Here is a 20,481-nt window from a genome sequence, read left to right as displayed (position 1 = left end):
TTGTTTGCACAGGAGTTAAAAGCTGGCTCCTCCAATCCCTTTTTCTAACCTCCCCTTGTATATTCCTCCAACTCCCTGATCTCTTTCTCCTTCACCCACTGCTCAGAGCAGTAGGCAGCACTTTAAATAGCAGCAGGAGGTATTGATTGGTGCAAATTTGAACTCCAATACAAACTTATGAGGATTTACTGACGTGAGGTTCACCAAGCTATCCCACAGTGTTTATAAATAGCTGTCTCTTTCCAAAGAAGACAATATTTTATTTATAAATGTTATCATTCTATCCATTGTGATAAACTTAGATAATAGGATTAGCCGTACTTGTGTGAAAGTGGTTCTCTTAAGAGATGTCTCAAATGTTCCATGGAGAAATAGATCTGATTAAAGTTAATGGTCTATATATTAGGCATTTTTAGCAAATGTTTGGGGAAAGGCAACATCATTAATACAACTAGAAACTGATAAAATGAAGGGGGGAAAAAAAGCTTGGCTACATACAGTTTTTCCTTAATATTTTGTTAGGAGTGTGATATGGTGCTTATGTCTTCCAAAGCTAGCTAAGGGTGTACTGGATGTAGCTTTCTTGTCCTTTTTATGTAGATCTATTTCATGTTGGTATCATACTGACACCAATTTAGCTGCTTTCATTTTGCAAAAGCTGCTCTGCTCTGCTTTAGCATTGACTATACTCCAGTTAGTTTTTGCAACTAAACATTGGCATAATTATACTATTATTATTCTATGTGTCATTTCACTACCATTATTTTGGAATAATTTGTCTTCTGTGCATAGATGCGATTTTGGGGTCACAAAAAGTTGAGCTGTGCCTAAATACAACACTCAAATGAGGCTCAGTTAGAGGCTGAGTGGCTGCTGAAATTATTATCTTAGGTGTAATAGAACACATTGAAAAGGTGCAGGGGGAGGGATTTTCCACTTATTTTTGTTCAAATGTTTATATTAATATTTCACCTTACACATACGTATAATCACTGATTGCACTGTAATTGGAATGTTGGTTAATGTAAACCTTGCAACTATTTTAATATATGTAGACATTTATTTGCCTTATGAGAATCGATTACACAGGCTGTTAAAAGCACAGGCTATCCTAATTTTATGTTTAACAGTATTTTTATAGAGTGAAGGGTAATTTTCAGTAGTATTGGTTCTGTCTTGCCTGGGAGTCATAAAGGTTGTCCATTAAACACATATTTTTTCTGTCTATCTAATCTTAATTTTCCTGTACACATGAAAGCCCAGGAGCTGCCATCAGTTGTACACAATTCTTACACTATTTTTCTTAGAAACCCTCAGATGGGCGTGTGCACGCTCTGAAGGCAGCTGTGGGGCAACCCCGGGAGCTGCCCCGGACAGAATATCTCCTTGTGCCCGTCTCTCACTGCCTCTCTCTCTGTTTTGTCCCGCCGCAGTCGCAGAGCGCCTCTCCCAAGCAGAGGAAGCAGAGCGTCTTCACCCCACCTGCCCTCAAAGGTACTGTGCAGGTCCTGCCCTGCCCCTGCGCTGCCTCGGTGGCTCCTCTGGCGGGGGCACGGCGGGGCCGGACTGGTGGCTGTGCCCACGGCTGGCCCAGCTGCCCCAGGGCCGTGCCCAGGCACCGCTGCCTTCACACGGGGCAGTCACTGCCTGGCATTGACCGCCTGCCTGGGGCTGACCATCTCTTTATCCTCAGCACAGAGTCTTGCTGCAGTGGCAAATTTATTTGTTTGAGAAAAAAAGAGTTTTTATGCTTTGATTAGTTTGATATAACAGATAATTCAATGCCAAACTATGAAGACAGCTCCTTGAACATGTAAATTCTATTGGTGCTGGCCCCTAATTCTGTTTCTTATTTGAAACCACTCCCCCATGTTCTGCCTCTCTTTCCAGGCAGCTGTGAAAAGGAGAACAACCAAAACTGTGGGCTGGGCATCTGATAATAGGGAGTGTGAAGCCTTTCTTGGGAAGATAAGGAAAAATGGGAAGTCTTGGTAAATGTTTTGAGGGCTAACATGCTTTTTAGGAATACATACCAAAGCAGCAGGAATATCACCTGGGATCAGAACAGTTACATTTAGGCCTTGCTTCTTATGTAGTTCTGAACAGAATTTGACTTGATTTTTTTTGCAGTGAAGCAAGATCTGTAGTGATTCACCAGCACTTCTGACTGACACTTGTCAGAGCAGGAGTATTTTCAGACTGAAGGCTAAAGGCCATCCTGCCAGGTGTCTCTTGATAGATAATGAATACATAAATTTCCATTTGTCTGCTTAACACAATTTATTACCTGGCAGAAAAGTGGGATATCTGATTTCTTGTGTGAAATACTGCCAGTGTAATTTGAAGTAATTTACCATATCAGCCAGTTCTGTGTATCTCATTCTGTAGCTTCAGTTCTCTAGCACTTGTCCTAGCCACAGTTAAAATATCACTCAGCTACCACACAACACTGTCTGTTTGCCAAAATGGGCTGAAAGTTTGTGTGCTGGATATTTGAAATAATCTTATTATGTTTGATTACAGTATTTTTTCTGGAAGGAAAATGCTTTGCATGGATAGCAACAATACCTGTTGATCTCACTGCTGTACTGTTCTGCTGTACAAGCCTGAACTAAATACTGTGCAAATGAAGTGCAGTGTAAAACAGGTCCTCATATCTCCTCTCAAGACCTGCAGCCTACACAGCGTTACCTGTAATGCCCTGCTGAGACCTGGGGAAGTGCTTGACAGGGTTTACTTCTACATCAGCTTAATTCTCAGGGAACGGTAGAAAAGTAGGAGAGCACATGATTCAAAAAAGATCCCAACTAATCTGAAATACCTTGTAAGCAGCACAAAGCAGAGTGCAAAATGCCTCTCCTCCATACCTTAGCACCTTAAATTACACCATACTCTCAGATACACAAGTGGGCACTAGGAAGTTGATAACCCTTCCTGTAAAGAGGCTGGATTGCTCCAGCTCTAACATACTGTTACTGTCATAAATACAATCTTTTTATTTCAAAATTACCTGGTGGAAAATTTATTATTCTTCCTTTTCACTGGTATGAAAACATGATTTTTTTTTTTTGTTTGGGTTAAGAGGCTGTGAGGCAAACATACAGCAATGTGAAATATACGATGTTATGGAGTACACAAAGCTATTTCTACTGAGAAATACAAAGTTTTTGTAATTATTTAAATTATGCTAGTTTTATAGCAGTTGAAGATAACACTATTCAATAGTATTTCCAGAATAACAGGCTTCATAGTTGCACACTCCTCCTCAACTTTAAGCATAAATATGTGTGTGTATATATATATATGTATATATATATATTTCCTGTTCACTGTTTTCCCCCCACTATATTGATAATATGGTATTTTACATACAGAAAAGTAAAAAAATAAAATTCTTTACAGCCCCTTGTCTGCTCCATACCCTCTGAGGCTGTTATTAATGGAAGGTGGGATAGACTGTAATCTGGTACAGATTAAAGATGTACATTCAAATCTGTACTTTTAAAGATGGAGATAATAAATGGAGTGGACAAGAGGGACAAATACTTTCATTTGTTAGCTTCTCTGGCATTTTAGTAGTTTGTAGCTGCTGTTAACTCCAAGTTCCCAGAAATAAGCCTGTGGAAATAATAAATAAGGCAGTGGAGCTGAGCCTTGAAGCCGAGACAGCAGCCGTGTGCAGAGAGCTGTGGGAGAGATGAGGGGCTATGGAAGGAGCTTTGCTCTGTGCCTGCAGCAGAGAGGGATCAAGAGAAACCATGGGCAGAGTTGTGCTTCAGCCTGACTCCAAATCTCCAAGTAGCTGAAAATAGTTTTGTTGCAGTTTTTCTAAGTTTCTTGAAATAATTATGGAACTGTGTGAGAGAAAGGTTGGTGGTTTCTGAATTGATGGCTAGGCAGGAAAGAGGAAATGAATGTGCATGTTGTGGTTGTAGGAACCCATATAAAATGGGAAATTGTTGGCATGGTTGAAAAGAGCAGAAGCAACATCAGACAATTGTGATGACTGGTTACAATAGCAGAACTATAATATATGTTACACAAAATGTCCAAATACATGAAGATATATGCAATAGATGGAAATGCAGTACTACTGAGGTTTTACCTACCATGGTAAATACATGGAGATCAGCCTCTTAGTTAAACTACCCAGAGGAGGGGTTCACATTGCCCAGAGAAGTTGTGGCTGCCCCATCCCTAGAAGTGTCCAAGGCCAGATTGGATGGGGCTCTGAGAAACCTGGTCTAGTGGGAGGTGTCCCTGCCCATGGAAGGGGGGCTGGAATGAGATGATCTTCAATGTCCATTCCAACCCAAACCATTCTATGATTCTATGATTCTATGATTCTATTATATGATATATATGAGGGCATATTTTTTCCCTCTGCCATTGCACTTGCTAAACTAAAATTCTGTGTTATTAGCTGTCTGAGATCATCCCCAAATATTTCAGTTTCATCATTAAAGAAGCTTCCTCTAGCTCAAAGCCAGGCAGTGGCTGCTGCAGCAAGCTGTAGCAAACCTGGTGAAACAAGCAGGTTCTTATTACTGTATATCTGTGTGTACTTTGGCTCCTGCTTTTATTTTCCTAAACGAAAACACACCAGAGTTCCTACAGACAGAGCAAATAGCTGACTCATCTCTGAGCATTGTTCTTGTTACTGGAATACAGTGTGCTGGAAAAATCAATGTGAAAGCTATTGATTTAAGTAGTAATCTGGAGAGGGACTCAGTCAGCCAACCAGATAACAGCTCAGCATGGTGTGCTTCTTAGTATTATGTTACCAAACCTAATGGATAGCAAAGAGGTTTCCCATTTTGCTTTCATAGGTATTTCTTTTCCTAACCTGCTGCACTAGTGTTTGTTAATTCCATGCTCTTAAGTAGCATGCAATGGTGGCAGAAGTCAGTATCTGAAGAGTGTACCAAACTAATCCATCCTATTTTCTGTATGTTGTGATTCACCTCTTGTCACAGTTTCTTCTATGTAGAGCAGCAATCTTAACTGAGGATTCATCACCTCCAGTTCCCCTCTCTGTGTCACTTTTTCTTCTGTTATTCATGGGCTTTTATGCCTGAACTTCAAATTTTCTCATCCTTTAAGGTCTTTTTCATGTGTGAAGGTTGGCTTGAACTTCCCTATGAAAAAAAACATAAAAACAACCACAGGAATGTTTTGCAATTTGAACAGTCACCAGTTTTACCTTGGGCAATCTTTTCCAGTCAATTCTCACTGTGTAAGGCTGCCTTCTCCTATTTACTAATCTGCTTCTTGTTCTGTATAACAAAACCAAGAAGAATCCTTTGATCCTTTTCCAAAGTAGACATCCAACTGTTTTAGCACAAAGAGCCATCCACCCGTCAATGCACAAACAGCATCTTTAGAAATACCTTCATTATTCTGCTTGGTGGACTAGAGGAGGCCCTGGGAGTCTTGCTGGAGTCTCATTTTTTTACTCTCACACTTGCCAGAGAAGTCTAAAATGCGATGATATCCCTCCCAGATAGAGAGGGACCAAGTGAAGGCATCTCAGACTGCCAAGGCAGAAGCAGATTGCACTTTCCCCAGGTAACAGAGCTTCTTTGGTGTCTCATTACCACTTGAAAATCAAAAGAACACATTTGAGTCAGAGCTGCAACTGCAGCTTTCCATCCCAGGTCATACTTTGTGCTGAGGCAGGTTTCCTTTTACCTAGGTAGTCGTGTTTTTTTGGTATCTCAGCTCATCCTTGGAAGGAAATGCAGATGGCAGTGACCGGAAGCAAGGTTTACAAAGACTAACAGAAGACAGCCTGAACTGTTCCCAAACCTGCATTGCTCCCTAGAGGTCCCAAATCCCCACATTACCTACCAGCTATTGCTATTAATACTAGTGGCTATTTAAATACCATCAAGGTCTCCCCCTGTGCAGGAAGTGCACATTCCCAAGTGATTTGAGGATTTCATTAGCAGTGAGTCTGCTGGTGTGGGTGTGCTAGAGGTCAGGGAAATAGGAAAATTTCACTCAGTTCACTCTGCAAGAGGCTGTTTAGATTGGATCGATATCCTGCTAATTTCAGCAGGCTTTAAAGAAAGTTCTTGTAGCTGTCTGTGTTCACTGGACTACCTTTGCAATAAGAAGCCATCAAATCATAATTAAAGTCATTTTCCACACAAGTGAGAGATACGTTTGACTGTTTTCCCTCTCAGCCTTTTGGGAAATACATGCTTTAAATTCCCTTCTTAATGTATTTTTCTTTGCATAAAGACAAAGGCTTTTACTTGAGCTAGGCCACAGCTACAAGATTTGAAATGGGATTAAATCAGAGTTGTTATAAAACTAAGGAAAATTCAAAGACGTTATTTTGGTTTGAGTCATTAAAACAACCAGAACTCACTGGCTTTTCCCAAAGTGTTCAGATCCAGGGATTTGATACATGCATAATTCTAGTATTTACAATGAGGGTTGATATTAAATGAGCTCTTTCTATCTTCTGCCATGAATTTCAGATGCTCTGCTTGTTTAGTGCCTGCTTGTTCTTGTCTCCAAAGGAAACAACATGCAGAATAAATGATTAAAATCATGATGTCCCTCCTGAAATATGTAATTTATTAGAAGCAATTAGTACAGTATGTGGCCTTCATCCAAATTTGTAACCCCTTAGGCCAGCTGAATGATGTCTGATGCATCTCATTACTTTGTGACTGAAGGTTAACAACGAACACGGGTAGAGTCTGGAGACATTAAGGATTATTGTTAGTATGGTAAGCACTGAGTTTGGAGCCCACGAGAATCATTGTGGAACAAAAATCTCAGGCTAAATTTACTTCAAGTGGCAGAGGAATGAAGTTTGTAAGACTTCAGCAGTGACTACAAAAACTTGTATCATTTTACAGGCTGCCTTCTTACATGCCAAACTCTGTGAAGAGCTTCTAGTGTTAACTAAACACATCAGTGTAAGAACACAAAACATCACACTATTCTAGAAAGAAAAATACCACGTCTTTTTGTGGTTCGGCTTCACACATGGGCTTAAATTTAATTTTTATGCAATTAATGTTAGTCACAATGTAAGACATCTTACACAGTCTTCTAAATATCAAGGCCAGGCTTGTGAATATTCACTGACTGAGCTGGGGCTTGGTCAAACTTTTCTTATGTGGGTGAGTCACTTTGGCTCAGGCTATTATATTTTCCCAATTTCTCCAACAATGATCCTTTTTCAAAGATGATTGTGCTGCATGTCAGCCATGAGGCCAGAACAGGAGATGGAGATGGTTTTCAATTATCCTCTCTATCCTGAGTGCGTATTTTGGACATCCTTCCTTTTCCAGTAGGCTAAAGGGCTGTGATAACTACTGGGTGGGAGACTAGGGCTACTCCACGAAAACAGACAATGTCCAGTGGCTGGAGCAATCCCCAAGGTTGGGGCAAAGTCTTCCTCTATCACCTTAGCAGAGCTGCCACATCCCTGGAGCAACATCTGTTCTTTAGCCTGGTGGTACCAGTTCTTCAACACATTTCTTTATGGCAGAAAATCTGTCTCAGTAAGTTGTTTCTTGGGTAAGAAAAGACTAAGCTCTGCCTCATTATTTATGTGCACTGCTCTTGTTTGTTGATGTGTTGGGACGTGAAAAAATGCCATCAATGCATTTCGTTTCCTGGGTGGAAGGCCCACAGCTGTCTGGACTTTCTGAAGCACTGGGAATAGAAGATTTATGCAGCAGTTTTTTATCATTGTGTTTTTTCCTTGTCCCTAGCTAGGTCACAAGAGGTGCAGCTTTGTTTCTGAAACTACTTGTTCTCTTCATTTATCTACTGTTCTTAGCCACATCTTAGTCAGATGCACCTCAATGCAACCACACCACTCGATGCAGGATGGCCTGGCTATCTTTACTAAGATGTTATCTTCTAGTGCCTGGTCTCTTTCCCCCTCTCTCTACGCTCCTCTCTCCTTCCTCAGACTTGCACAGTAGGATGATGACAGTAGCTACAATTAAGAAAAAAAAAAAACTAAATTAATTAGTGAATCACTGAGTTGGTGACAGGGATACATCAGATTGCTGCCATCTCAAGTTCAGTTGGCTGCCGCCGTTATGCTACTGCCCAACACGTTGGCAGACACTGCTGTAGTCTGTATTTAATTTCTTACTGTTGGCAGCTTTGAATACATTTCATTTCACACAGCTGGCAGCTCCTGCTTCAAAATGGCTCTGGCCTTGGCTGCAATAAATATTGCAGTACCTATAGAGAGACCAAGGTGTCCAGTGGAGACTAAGCTTGACATCTGTTCTACAGAAAAACTGGGATGTTTGTGTTAAAACTTGTCATTTGCCACTATTACCTCTAGTGAAAAAGAAAGGGCTGTGTTGAGCACTAATGTCAGTCCCTAAATTACCACTTGTGGTCCAACACAGACCCATGTCTGGGGGAGTATTTCCACTGACTTCATTTGGCTAGGCATGAAGTCCACATATCTGATAGTTCCCTCTAATATTGTGCAATGAATGCTAAACTAGCCTCCTTCTAAAGGTACAACTTTATTTTTATGATAGAAAAATGCTGTGAAACAGCATTTATGACTTGAAAATAGTGTTATTAAGCATTGTTGTATTAAATACAGACCAGTGTAAACATGATACTAAGAAGTAGCATTTAAAAGTCAACCTTTTAAGAGCTAACAACATAAAATATTATAGAACAAGAATGTGGGAGACATAGTACATATTTTAAAATGTAAAGTAGACATCCCAGGAAGGGCAGCATGTGTTGTTGTGGTTACTTTTTATTACAAGATGTATTTATAGTGAAATTACAAGTATTTTGGCAGTGTTGTGATCTGAATTGAAGCAGCTTTTGAAGAAAAGATAATATTTTTATAGGAGAAGATGTAAGATTCTTATGAAGTCAGCCATTTGACATGGCATTAAATTTTATTTCCTTGCTGTATGTTCTATGCTGGAGGTTAACAACCAAGCCACATGGCAGACACTGACTCCAATGAGCCCTACTCTAATAAATAATAATTGCCCCTTTGTTCCATCTAAAGCATTGTAAGTCCGGAATTTGATCCCAAGCGAAATGGCGGAATGAAGACCCAGATTACGCATTGCTGCTCCTGTTCATTGTTTGACATCTCCCAAACAGGCAGGGCAAGATTGTGCATACAGTGGGGGCAGGTGCATCTGTCAGCACCTCACCCTTCCTTGGCTCCCTGCCACGAATCAGCCCCACTGGGGAGAGCTTTGCCAGGGGTCTGCGGGTGGGGAAACAGTAGGGTAGCTTGCTCAGTTTATATTGGGATGTTCTGGAGACAGAGGCAGAGGTACCTCTCTAAGCAGTGTATTTCTAAAAAGTCTCCATAGTATGTGGACTGCTGTCTCATTTAATTTACCCTTAAAAAGAAAAGCCTTCCCTACATTTGTACCTAACTGCACATTTCTGATGTCCCTCTTTGTCTATTAATGTCTCGTCTCCATGTAGTCAAATTTCATTTCATAAAAATCCCCACCCCCAAAAGGCAAAGCTGTCAAAAGACAGAATGACTACAGGCAAGCTCAAGGTTAATAGTGAATTTGTATAACATGAAAGGCACCACCATGCACTGAGCAGTAGCATTAGCCTGACACAGCAAAATCATCCCACAACCTTCCAGCTACGATTCCATCAGCTGTGCTAGTCCTTATGAGCATGTGTAAGTAGGTGCAGGCTCACAGCCATCAGCAGAGCTCCCACCACCTGCTTGGACTCCTCCTGGGATCAGGGCAGTGATTTCCATGACAGTGGCTCCTGGCCACAAGCAGCTCTTCCAGGGACAGTAGCTTACCATTAGCTCTTTTACTTCAGCTTTCACTCTGACCCGAGTCAATGTCCCAGTAGCACATCAGCTCTGTGATATCTGTTTCTGCACAACATGGTCCTTATTTCTGTGGTTAAGCTAAGAGAAACATAGAGAAACCATTCTTCTGATTGTTAGGGACCATCTGTGCTGGGTTTCTTGTGGTGGGGATGTTTTCTGCGTTTTTAGTATTTGATTTTTTTTCCTTTTGAAGTGGATGCCTATTGGTCTGAATTTATTGAAAATCAAAAATTTTCTGCAGAAGGCCATGTGGTTCTACTTCCCTCCATAATTTTTCCCTTTCTTCACCCCTTGGGATGAAACATTGCTCAGTATAGCAAGAACACGGAGTTCCCAAAACCATCCACCAGAGCTTTGGCATGGAGACAAGAACACAGGCAGCCTGAAGATTTCAACCACATCCTTTCAGGCCTGCAGCTAGGACTGAATGCTCACATGAATTATGTGTGTGACTGTGACCAGAAAAACACAGGAAATACTGCAGCTAGTATACGGATCTGAAAAGGGATTCATTTTCCTGTGAGCTGCACAGGCCAGAAGGATGTTGTTTAAAAGCTCTCATCTGGTGTAGTTGCTAATTTTTCTTGAAACAGAGGGAGGATACTTCAGGTTTTTTAGGTCTCATACAACCTGTGAACAGTCAGTGTTATTCCATGGATCTTTTATAGCCAGAAGAGATGGTCAGCAGGCTCTGAGCAATGTACAAAGTAACTATTTCTAACAATACAATTAAAGGAGTTGTGGGATCTAGTGACTTCTCAGAAGGAAAAAACTCACCTGAAATGTTTGCTGTGGTTCTCCCAGCTCAAGGTGCACCATTGCTGAGTATGTTGGCACACGGCAAGGAGTAATTGTACGTACATGTCTGGAAGCCCTGGAAACAGTGCAGGTTTGTGGGTGACTCCCTGTAATGGACTCTTTCCAGGTGACAGGGACACAGGGCACACCATGGCTGCACCTGTCCCTGGAGAGCGGCTGGTAAGGTGTAGGAAACCCATATGCACCTACCCAGCTCAGCTGGGACTGTGTCCAGATATGAGCCTCAAGGAAGAAGTGGCCAGTGAAAGGGAGAGCAGGGAAAGCAGAGAGACTGCCAGTGAGCAATGGGGTGAGTGGCTGCCTGTGTACCAGCACCCGAGCACCCACGGGCTGGCCATCCCCTACAGAGGCAAAGGGAGGCAGCAGGCTTCTCTTTTTTTTCAGCAATGAGGAGAAATTTTGTAAATTCAGCTTTAAATTTCCTTGCAATCTGCAAGAAAAGAGTTTTTTTAAAAAACAGTCAGTGGGTTTTTTGGCATGCAGGCTCCCTCTGGTGACTGCTAGGTGCAGCTCCACTGCTGAATGACAAGAACAGTTGTAGGGAGTGGAATTATATTCAATCTGACTAATCTCAATTTAAAATCTGCGAGGTTATTACTACATTTCACCTGGATTTCAGCGGTGTTCCCCAAATCCCATGAGTGGTTAGAGCCTGACTTTTATTTCAACTCACTCTTAAGGAGATCTGAAGTAAGAAGTGTAAAAATTAATTTTTAAAGTATATAACTGTGATCTGAATGTGTCTAAACCTTTAGAGAATAGTCTACCTTTTCTGTACTTTGTCTATGCTTTCCCCAATTAAATTGAGTAAACTGATATTCTTGCTGTGCTTTCCAGAAAAATTGAGAACAATACTTGTTTTCAGGCTCTGATAATTCTGAGTGTCAGGTAGGGTGTTTCTATGGCATAATTGCATTCTGGTTGAACTGGATACTGGTTCTAGAGTATTTTGATGCCTTAGGAAGACCAGAAGAGGTAGGTTTCTCACAAGTTCAAGTCACTCACACAATAAGGAGCCACTAAAGATTTTGTCCCAATGTTGTGCTGCCCATGTCAACTGCAAGGTGAGACTGGTTGTATCTACTGCAATGCAAATAAGTTGTGGTGCCTGCATTTTATGTTGAATAATGTATTTCTTAACATTGGGTTTTAATTTTCCAGCAATCAAAAACACTTAAATGTAAGAGTTTGGTGGGGTTTCAGTAGTCTATAAGCTGAACAAGTTAAAATGAAAACATTTCAAATTTTAAATATTACTAAAAATGTCAAACAAAACCTTTAACTGTTCTCTTTTCTCATCTCCCAAAAGATCAGAGACACTGTGCCAGACACCTTCTGATGTCTAAGACAGGAATTTGATTTTGCTGAATTTCTGTACCAGAGAAGTACCCTGGTTGTTCATTAACATTATGTACTAAATTGGTTTGGATTTTTTTTAGGAGTGTGAGAATCTACCTATGTTACTGTGCAAAACACCAAAAATTGCTACAATCTGGTTTGTTTCCCTTGATTCAAGTGATTTGTACCCTTACTCCATGGAAATTGTTCCTTGCAGCAAAGCAATGCTGTTGTGCTCCCAAGTCATGAGAGTCATCCAAAACGCCCAGTGGAAATGATCACTGGTGCCTACACCAGGCTGGGAACTTTCTGGGTGAGAGCTAATAGACACAGACAAAACCTTTCACCATATGGGAATGACAGCACAGCGAAAACATCATCCCACAGCTGCCTATATCCAAATGTCACCTTTTACCTGACATCTTTTGTGGAAGCACAATCCCTGCTTCTGTAAGACAGTTCTTTACATGTCATTTTGGATGGGTGATGCTGTGTCCTAGGAAAATGTGTCAGAAGCAAGAATTAGGACTTGCTAGGGTAGGCCGTAAGCCCCAAATAAGTTAGGTCTTAACGTGATAAAAACCTCTCCAGCACCAAGGGAAAACAGAGGAGAGACTAGCTCTGATCTTCCAGAAGTACTCCTGTGCTCCTAGGGAGTTTAGCTGGCTTGATTCATATGGCTCATACCATAGGCCCTGCTGTGGTTAGCATGGAGTGCCTGCTGCAGAGGGAGATGGGAAGGATTCAGGCCATCTTCAGCTTCAGTCTTCTGAAACAAATCTCGGCTGCTTGAGATGATCTCAGCAGCTCACAGGTGCTGAAGTGGTGAAAACTAAAGAGACTCATTCTGACGGATTCCTGCTTGGATGTAAGGGCTGCAACCACAGTACCTGTAACATGAAGAAAATTGTAATTGCCTGTTATTCATATGCCACCCATGAAACAACTGCAGTGGGGATAATAAGGTAAACATTGGCCTATCAATCACTTGTTAATTCATTACAAGGTTTTTTAATTTTGAAGTTGTTTATAAAATGCATAAAAGAAGAGCTCATTTCAACATTTACAATATTACTGATGTGAGGTTATGCTGATGCCAAAATCCTATCTCCTTTGTCATCATAAGAAGGATCACAATGAAGATTATAATTATAACTCAGTAGGGGATTTACCAGCAAATTAACAGAGTAGCTTATAGACTTCTGACAAAAGAAACAGACGGGATTAATTAAAAGTGAAAGCCACATGGTACATGGAAGTATAGCAGAGAAACACCACCTTGGAATTGTGGATGACCAGCAAAGATTTTGCTCCTGTCTTCAGTTTGAAAACTCACTGGAAATCTTTTCATCCTAACCTTAAAAATCTCAGGCTGCACAGAGTATTCAGCAAGAGATTTAAATCTGCAATTAACAATTTTTTTTCTTTATCTGCCCCAGAGCATGGAAAAAAACTATAGCCACAAAAAGAATAACAAAAATGGAAAATATGGAGCCAGAATATAAACGGAACAGAATTCTGGGGATGTCTTGCCAGACCTGGGGGTGAAACAGAAGAAGCAAAAGTTGTTCAGTCATTACTCACAGGACTTCATTCACTCCATCACATATTCAGGCTTCTACTTCTCAGTATCACAGCCTCCCCTTCTCCATCAAGGATTCGCTCCCCTAAGGATGTGGCAATAAGATTTTTCTCAACTGTTTAGGTTTCTTGACTACAGAAAAATTCCCATGTCAGTAAAAATCTAAAAAAGTAGCACCACAGCGTAGTTGTCCAGGAAGAAGTCAGCAGCTGGATAATGATGACCACTAACACTGAAGTCAGATAGAATGCCTAAAGAAAACTGAAATACAGCTTCTCAGAAATGGCTCATGAAGTTGGGCATATTAAAATGTTTTGTAAAGCATTTTTGGTTAGGGTTTGAATGAAAAAATATTAATCTCCTTTGTGTTTTGAATGTGTATAAAAATCAAATTAATTTTCTTGTAGCATGTCTACATTTTTTATGTTTAGCAACCTAGGCAAAACTAAATGTTCTTGTATTGCTAATTTTTTTTTTTTTGTGGATTTTTTTCTTCACAAGGAGAGCTGCAAAATTTCAGAGCTTTTTTTCCTAATCACAAACAAATGAAAATTACCCAGCTTCAAGGAAGCCAATACAATTTTTAAACCTTAATGAAAACTGCTATTTGAATGGAAGTAATTTAATTTGAAGTTAAAACATATGACATGAATAAAATGTCATGCTATTCTTCTGTCACAATGCAACCATAAGTACCTCACAGACCAACTAGGTGCAAGTGTCAGCTCATGTAAGGTCCAAAAGCTCAGAATCTTCAGTTCAGGTTCTCTAATTCAGCATTTTCCCTGAGAATCCATTGTGGGTGGCAAATCCCTCACAAATGCTTAGGCATTTGCTTTGAAGACTGGTTTGCACAGCACCAACAGGAGTTTGGGACAAGAATACACACAGACACTGTGCTGTATTATGAGAAATGGCCAGGATAGAAGGTCAGAGATTTCCCATTAAGAACTCAAGAATTTAAAAAAAAAAAATTAAAAAGGGAAAACATTCTTGGTTGCCACTATTGGCAGGAGCAGATTAGAGGAAATAAAACTATGACACTTGATTCCTTTCCTCACACATAAGCTACCATTTAATCTTTTAACATACTGGGAGCAGAACTCTCTTTTTATCCTCTGTAAAAGGAATAGTAGCTGTGAACAAAGCATTTGTTCCTAAAGACAAATGGAGGACCACTTTATGTAAATGCTCACTGATTTCAAGGCCTGGAAAGGACCCTTATTTTTATAACTGAATCTCTTGGCATAAAGCACAGTCTTCAACCTAATTCTACACTTGATCTATATTTGAGGTTGAACAGTGGCATGTAGTTTAGAATGCAGAAGTTAAGACTTCTTATGATTTATCCAGTTCTCCTTAATTTTTTCCCTTGTTTACTTACAGCAGGTAGGATGATACAATTGTTTTATAGACATACCAGTCTATATAACTAAAATTTGGCTTGTCCCTCTAAACAGACTTACCTACTGTCTTTAGCTTCAGCTTTCTTTACCAGCTGTAAAACCTACTTCCCACTTTTAGTCTCCTGGTTTATTTTAAGATAGGCTACAGAGTGGCTCCAACTGGATACATAAACTAGAATGGAGAAGCATGTGGTGAATCCTGACAGAAGTTACCTGTGAAAGTGTAGGATGCTTTAGTTTAAAGAAGCTGTGCTCAGAAAATGCTACTTGTAAATTTTTAAGGCCAGTGAGTTCTAACACATAATTTGTGACAGTAGCAGAGCATTTGACTTCTGTCATTATGGAGCAGCTGATTAGAGGTTTGAAAATGTGGCCTTTTATTTGGTGGAATTACTGTAATCCTTTGACATAAGGGAACAATTCTGCCGGTCCTGTGATTCTGACCTACTCTTAGGCAGACAGCTGCCTGACTGAAACTGGTGATGATGTTAAAAGTGAGGGCTTAGCAACTCCAGCAAATGAACACATTGCCCAGTAAGATTAGTAAGATTTGGCTTCCAGACAAGTGCTTTCTCAGCAGAGAGTCTGACCATCTAACAAGCTTCCTGGGACCTGTCAAAGCACAGCACCTTTGAAGGTTTGCCTGCATTGGTTCAATTCAAGAACACTTATCAACAGTTCTAAGCCTATCCCCTAGCTGTGAAAAATTGGGATGGAAAAGTGTCAGCTGAAAAACTCTAATCCTCTCCTGATTGCTGGCCCCAGCTGCCTAGTCAGAGCAGCACAGGAGTTGTGAGGAGGAGAGCTTTGCAGTACTGCCCCAATTCATTACTGATGTGGAAGCCACCTCTGCATGGTTTTTTCTGACCAAGTTTTTGAGGTATTTGACCCAGAGCCATCCTCCACAGAATCAGCTAAGAAATATTTTCTGGTTTTCCAAAGGGTAATTAGTGTTGGGCTGAGACTGATACAGGCTGAAGCACTTGCTGGCTCACTGCAGGAGTTTCTGCTCTTCATTTGAACTCTGAAGACTGGCTGACTTCTGCAGTCCGAGGGCTAGCAAGGGAAGGAAGGAAGGAAGGAAGGAAGGAAGGAAGGAAGGAAGGAAGGAAGGAAGGAAGGAAGGAAGGAAGGAAGGAAGGAAGGAAGGAAGGAAGGAAGGAAGGAAGGAACCAGCAGAACAAGATGTTTCCATACTAGCAGAAGTTGCCTGGGGCAACAAAAACCTCTCTGTTCACTCTTTAGTCTACTGTAAGTGGGAGATGCAGTCCCTTCAACCACGGCAAATCTGACCCCTCTCTCCAGTGCATGTTCTGGCCAGCCTGTGGAGGACCAACAAAAGCCTTTCTGTGCAAGAAGCTCCTTCATGCTACTCCTAAAGAGCCAGTGCTGCTTCAAGCCACTCTGAGAGGGAAAAAGGGAAAGTTGAAAATGATGTCTCAGAGAACAAAATGGAAAGTAGCCAGACGTTTGTAACATGATTTTTGCTGCTCTCATACAGTCTTCATTGTGATAGTTTAACAGTGAGCCTTTTGGCTGAAAGTAGCCTCAAATGAGCCTCAATATTTGTCATTTAAAAGGCTCACCATGACGACTGAGGATTGTATGACTAGAGCTAAGAGAAGAGCTAGCAGCAACCAGCAGACATTTAGAAAATTAGTCAGACTTTGTTGCTGGGTTTCCAAATGATCATTCACAAACCTCCACGGGGCCATGGTGACCTGCTGAATATGCTGATGATCTGATCTGCTCCAGATCAGATATGTGACCTACATAAACTCGTCATATTTGCCAATGTTTCAGATCGTTTGTTTTGATTCAGTCATGCATATTAGAGAGAGGGAAAAAAGTAAATTAAATTGCAAGGCTGAATAATGACTTGGTCTCATAATCACAACACACATGAGAATTTTTTTCTCTTTCCCAGCTTGAGTTTAGGAATAAAATAATACAACACATAGAGGGTTTTTATATTTATTTATAGATTGCTGTAATGTCAGCGTAGCTCAAACTGCCACGCTGGTGCTCCAGATTCTTTTTATTCTAAATGTTGGAGGTCCACCATATCTGCTGGCATTTGAAGATTCCATCAATTGTAAATCACAGAGTGACAGCCTGGCTTTGCTTTTTCTAGGCTAATCCAAACAGGAGTCTGAGAATATCTAGAGCACCTACTTTCTGTGTCAATTTGTTTATCTCCTATCTCAAACTTTAAAGCCACATACAGCAGTAATTTACGGTATCTTGCATACATTCATTGTAAATATACAGTAGCTGGGGTTTTGTCTTTATAACTGGAACTTAACATCAATTACATAAGTTGACTCTTCTTTCTTTAAAAATAGTAAGAGAAAATCTCATTAATTTCTGGAGGAGTGGGACCAAGATTTGTATAATGAAAAAAGACCTGGTTATGTTCAGACTCATTGGCCACAGGAGTAAGGGCAACCCTTGCATGTTGGTTATCAAGTTTCTCTGAAACCTTACTTAATAAAAACTTACAGGCATGGGTGTCAGACAGAGTCCCTTGACGCCATTGCACAGTGCACCATTTTTCAGTGTTTCTCAATAAAGAACAACACAAATTGTAGAAAATTTTCAAAGGCTGTATCAAGCAGACTGTTCACAGTTGCCAACATCCATAAAGCAAAATTTTCCACATGCATTTATTTTTATTTTGCCTTCCCTCCCTCATGTTTTTTCTGTTCACTCATTCATACACATGGGAGTTGTCAAGGTCTGGGACTGTGTGTTTTATTGTGTTTTATTGCTGTCGTGTTGTAGATAACTTTTTGATGCTCTTTGAACCACCAGTAGCTCAGAGATTACCCAAGAGAGTGGCTGCCTTGGGACACAAAGGCTGGGCTCTTGTTGCCAGATCTGCTTGGAAGCAGGATTAGCCTCCTGCCACAGGTCGTCTGGTGTGGTTATTGAACATGAGCATCAGCAGATGAAATAATGGCTGCCAGCTTGTCAGACTGAAGCCATTCTTCTAGGTGGGACTGAAGAAACACAAGGAAAGGTATGCAAAATGCATCTTTTGTTTGCATACAAATATCAGTCATCGTCTGACTCTTCGTTCATACTCAGTAATGATCCACTGATCACTGGAAGCCACAACTCTTGTCATATCATATTAAGGTTAATGAAGCATCCAGGAACCCACACCAGGAATTTGGTCTATGCCACATAAACCTTGTTCAAACATTTAACAGAAGCTAGTCATTACACCAGGGAACTCCCAGCTAGAGTGCAGTAATCAAGCCCAGGAACAGATAGAGAATGTTAGGGAGGAAAGCAACAGTCTTTGTCTCAGCAGGCTGGCAACAAAAATGTTCTCAGGTTGTTTCTGAAATTCCATAACTGAGGATTTTGAGGAGGATTTGGAAGTAGCCATGGAGGCAGATAGTTCTCCCTCTCCAGAACTTTAGGAGAAAGAATGAAAATGCTAATCTAAAAGCCTAGCAATTTGAGAAACAAAGCTGTATCATCTTCTGATTTGAGTGCAGATGAGTGCCCATAATATATGAAGAAATTAATTTTCCTTGAAAGCATAAATAGCCACCATTAGTCTGAAATATCTTGGAGGGAATCAATGGAGGGAACTCAAGGGGGAAAGTAGTGGCAGGACAAAATGTACATTTATAAAGCTTGGAGAAGGAGATGTGATAGTAGTGAAGACCCCAGGATAGGGAGAATTTCAAAGTCTGGATAAATGGTACAGACTATATGGGATGCATTTTTCTGGTTATGAGAGAAAAACATGCAAGACTCAGATGACAGTTGGACATGGGGATCTAGAGAAGAGTGGAAATCAGAAATGTGTAAGCCCCTAAATGTCAGGCAGTGTTGTTCATGGTAGATGAACATTTTGGACAGGACTGCAGATCAAGAGCTTGGTTTTGACCACTTTGAGATATTGTCTTAGCCTTCCACAAGCTTGCATAGAAGAATGCACTTTAGAGTTAATTTGAACAGAAGGGGAAATGGCTGTCAGAGAATGGCAAGGAGAAAAGAGAAAAGCATTACAACAGTGGAAGAAGAACCAGGGTGAAGGTGAACCAGGGCAAAAAGTGGCAAAGAGGCAAAGACATCAGCAAGCTGGAAAGGATGAAGAGAGACATCACTAGGCACTTGGTCAGAAAGCTTTGAGACTGGGTCCACGGGCAACTGGATCAAAGGAAATGGAGGATGGGGGCAGAGAGGGCTGCTAAGGTGAAACCAGTGAGCATCATTTTTGGTGAGCTAAAAGGCAGAGGGAGAAGAAGGGGAGGCAGATAGGGTTAAGGATAGGCTTAATGGTTTTTAAGAGTTACTAATGAAACTGAACTGCACTGAACTCTGACTTGTATGCAAGGAGAGCTTATCGAAACCACTCAAGTAAAAATGGATTAAAGGTTTCAGGAACTGATTGTACAGATGAAGGAGATAGATAACAGGTCATATATGCAAAGAGGAAAAAAGAGAAAGCTCAAAATAGGTTTTGGGGAAACTATAGCAGTTTTCTTCCTGGCTTCCTGTTCTGCTCCTGCATGGAATACATGCCCTAATGTATTTCAGCTGCTTAAAAGAATAAAAAAATATATAGTAGGATTTAATTTTTTTTCCAGCCAAGCAATCAAATTTTTGATCAAGAAAGTTGAAGTGCCTAGGAGATGTGTGTGCAGGGGTAAGTTTTGAGTTTCTCCATGACCAGTAAGGACAGCTGTGTTTCTGATATCTTCTCCAAATGGGACAGAGAGAAGACACGTATTTCTTACATTTACATAAATTCAGCAGTGTAGCTGGCATGCACCTGACAATGAACATTTGAAGATGATGAAACTGGATTTTTCTAAACTTCTATAAAGCAGAAAGTGCCGAGAATGGAGACTGGTGAAGCTGTATTCTGTTGAATTGAAAGTCATCATAGGGAGGAAAAGTTTTTAATAATTATTCAGCTTCTGTCAAAGGAGGCTTCTGCCGGGCAGCTGCTCCTGCAGGCTCCAATGGTCCTCGGCTTCTGCTGGAGGTGGCAAGAGCAGGAAGCTTTTGATGTGTTTCAGAGCTCAGTTGATGCTTTTCAGAGCTGAGCAGAGACTGTGCCCTGTGTCTGTCAGAGCTGGATTGTGGTGCTCATGGCAGGGACAGTCTCTGGGCTCTCCCACTGGCACTGACCAGCACAGGAGAGCACACTCCATCACATGGAGCACTGGATGCTTCTGGAAACATCTGGCAAAACATCTTTTGAAGTGTTGAGGCTCTGTTACTTCCATCAAGCAGATGCCTAGCTGAGCAAGAAAAGGATTTCTTCTGAAACAGGGTGCATAGGCCTTGGTTTTACTAGCACAGTGTGGCTGTTTAACCTGTTATATCTGCAGGCAGCTCAGCACATTCTTTCAACTGCAATGGCAGTCAGCACCCTCAGGCACCACACACTGGTAGTGACTGAGACAATGATCTGCCCCTGAGGCCCCCAAGGGAAGATGAACCATTTCAGCAGCAGTGCCAGGACTCAT

General features: G+C 41.0%; 1 protein-coding gene across 1 annotated transcript in view; it reads left to right on the top strand.

The window, feature by feature from the left end:
- PPP1R1C (protein phosphatase 1 regulatory inhibitor subunit 1C) overlaps window positions 1–20,481 on the top strand; it is a 49,042-nt gene that overhangs the window by 21,823 nt on the left and 6,738 nt on the right. The window contains 1 exon segment of the mRNA XM_069022312.1: window positions 1,434–1,494. Within this exon segment, the coding sequence (XP_068878413.1) occupies window positions 1,434–1,494 (61 nt within the window).

The sequence above is a fragment of the Aphelocoma coerulescens genome, chromosome 7 (assembly GCF_041296385.1).
Source record: "Aphelocoma coerulescens isolate FSJ_1873_10779 chromosome 7, UR_Acoe_1.0, whole genome shotgun sequence".
NCBI lineage: Eukaryota > Metazoa > Chordata > Aves > Passeriformes > Corvidae > Aphelocoma > Aphelocoma coerulescens.
Note: the sequence above shows the minus strand (reverse complement) of the source record. Positions and strands in the feature narration are given on the sequence as shown.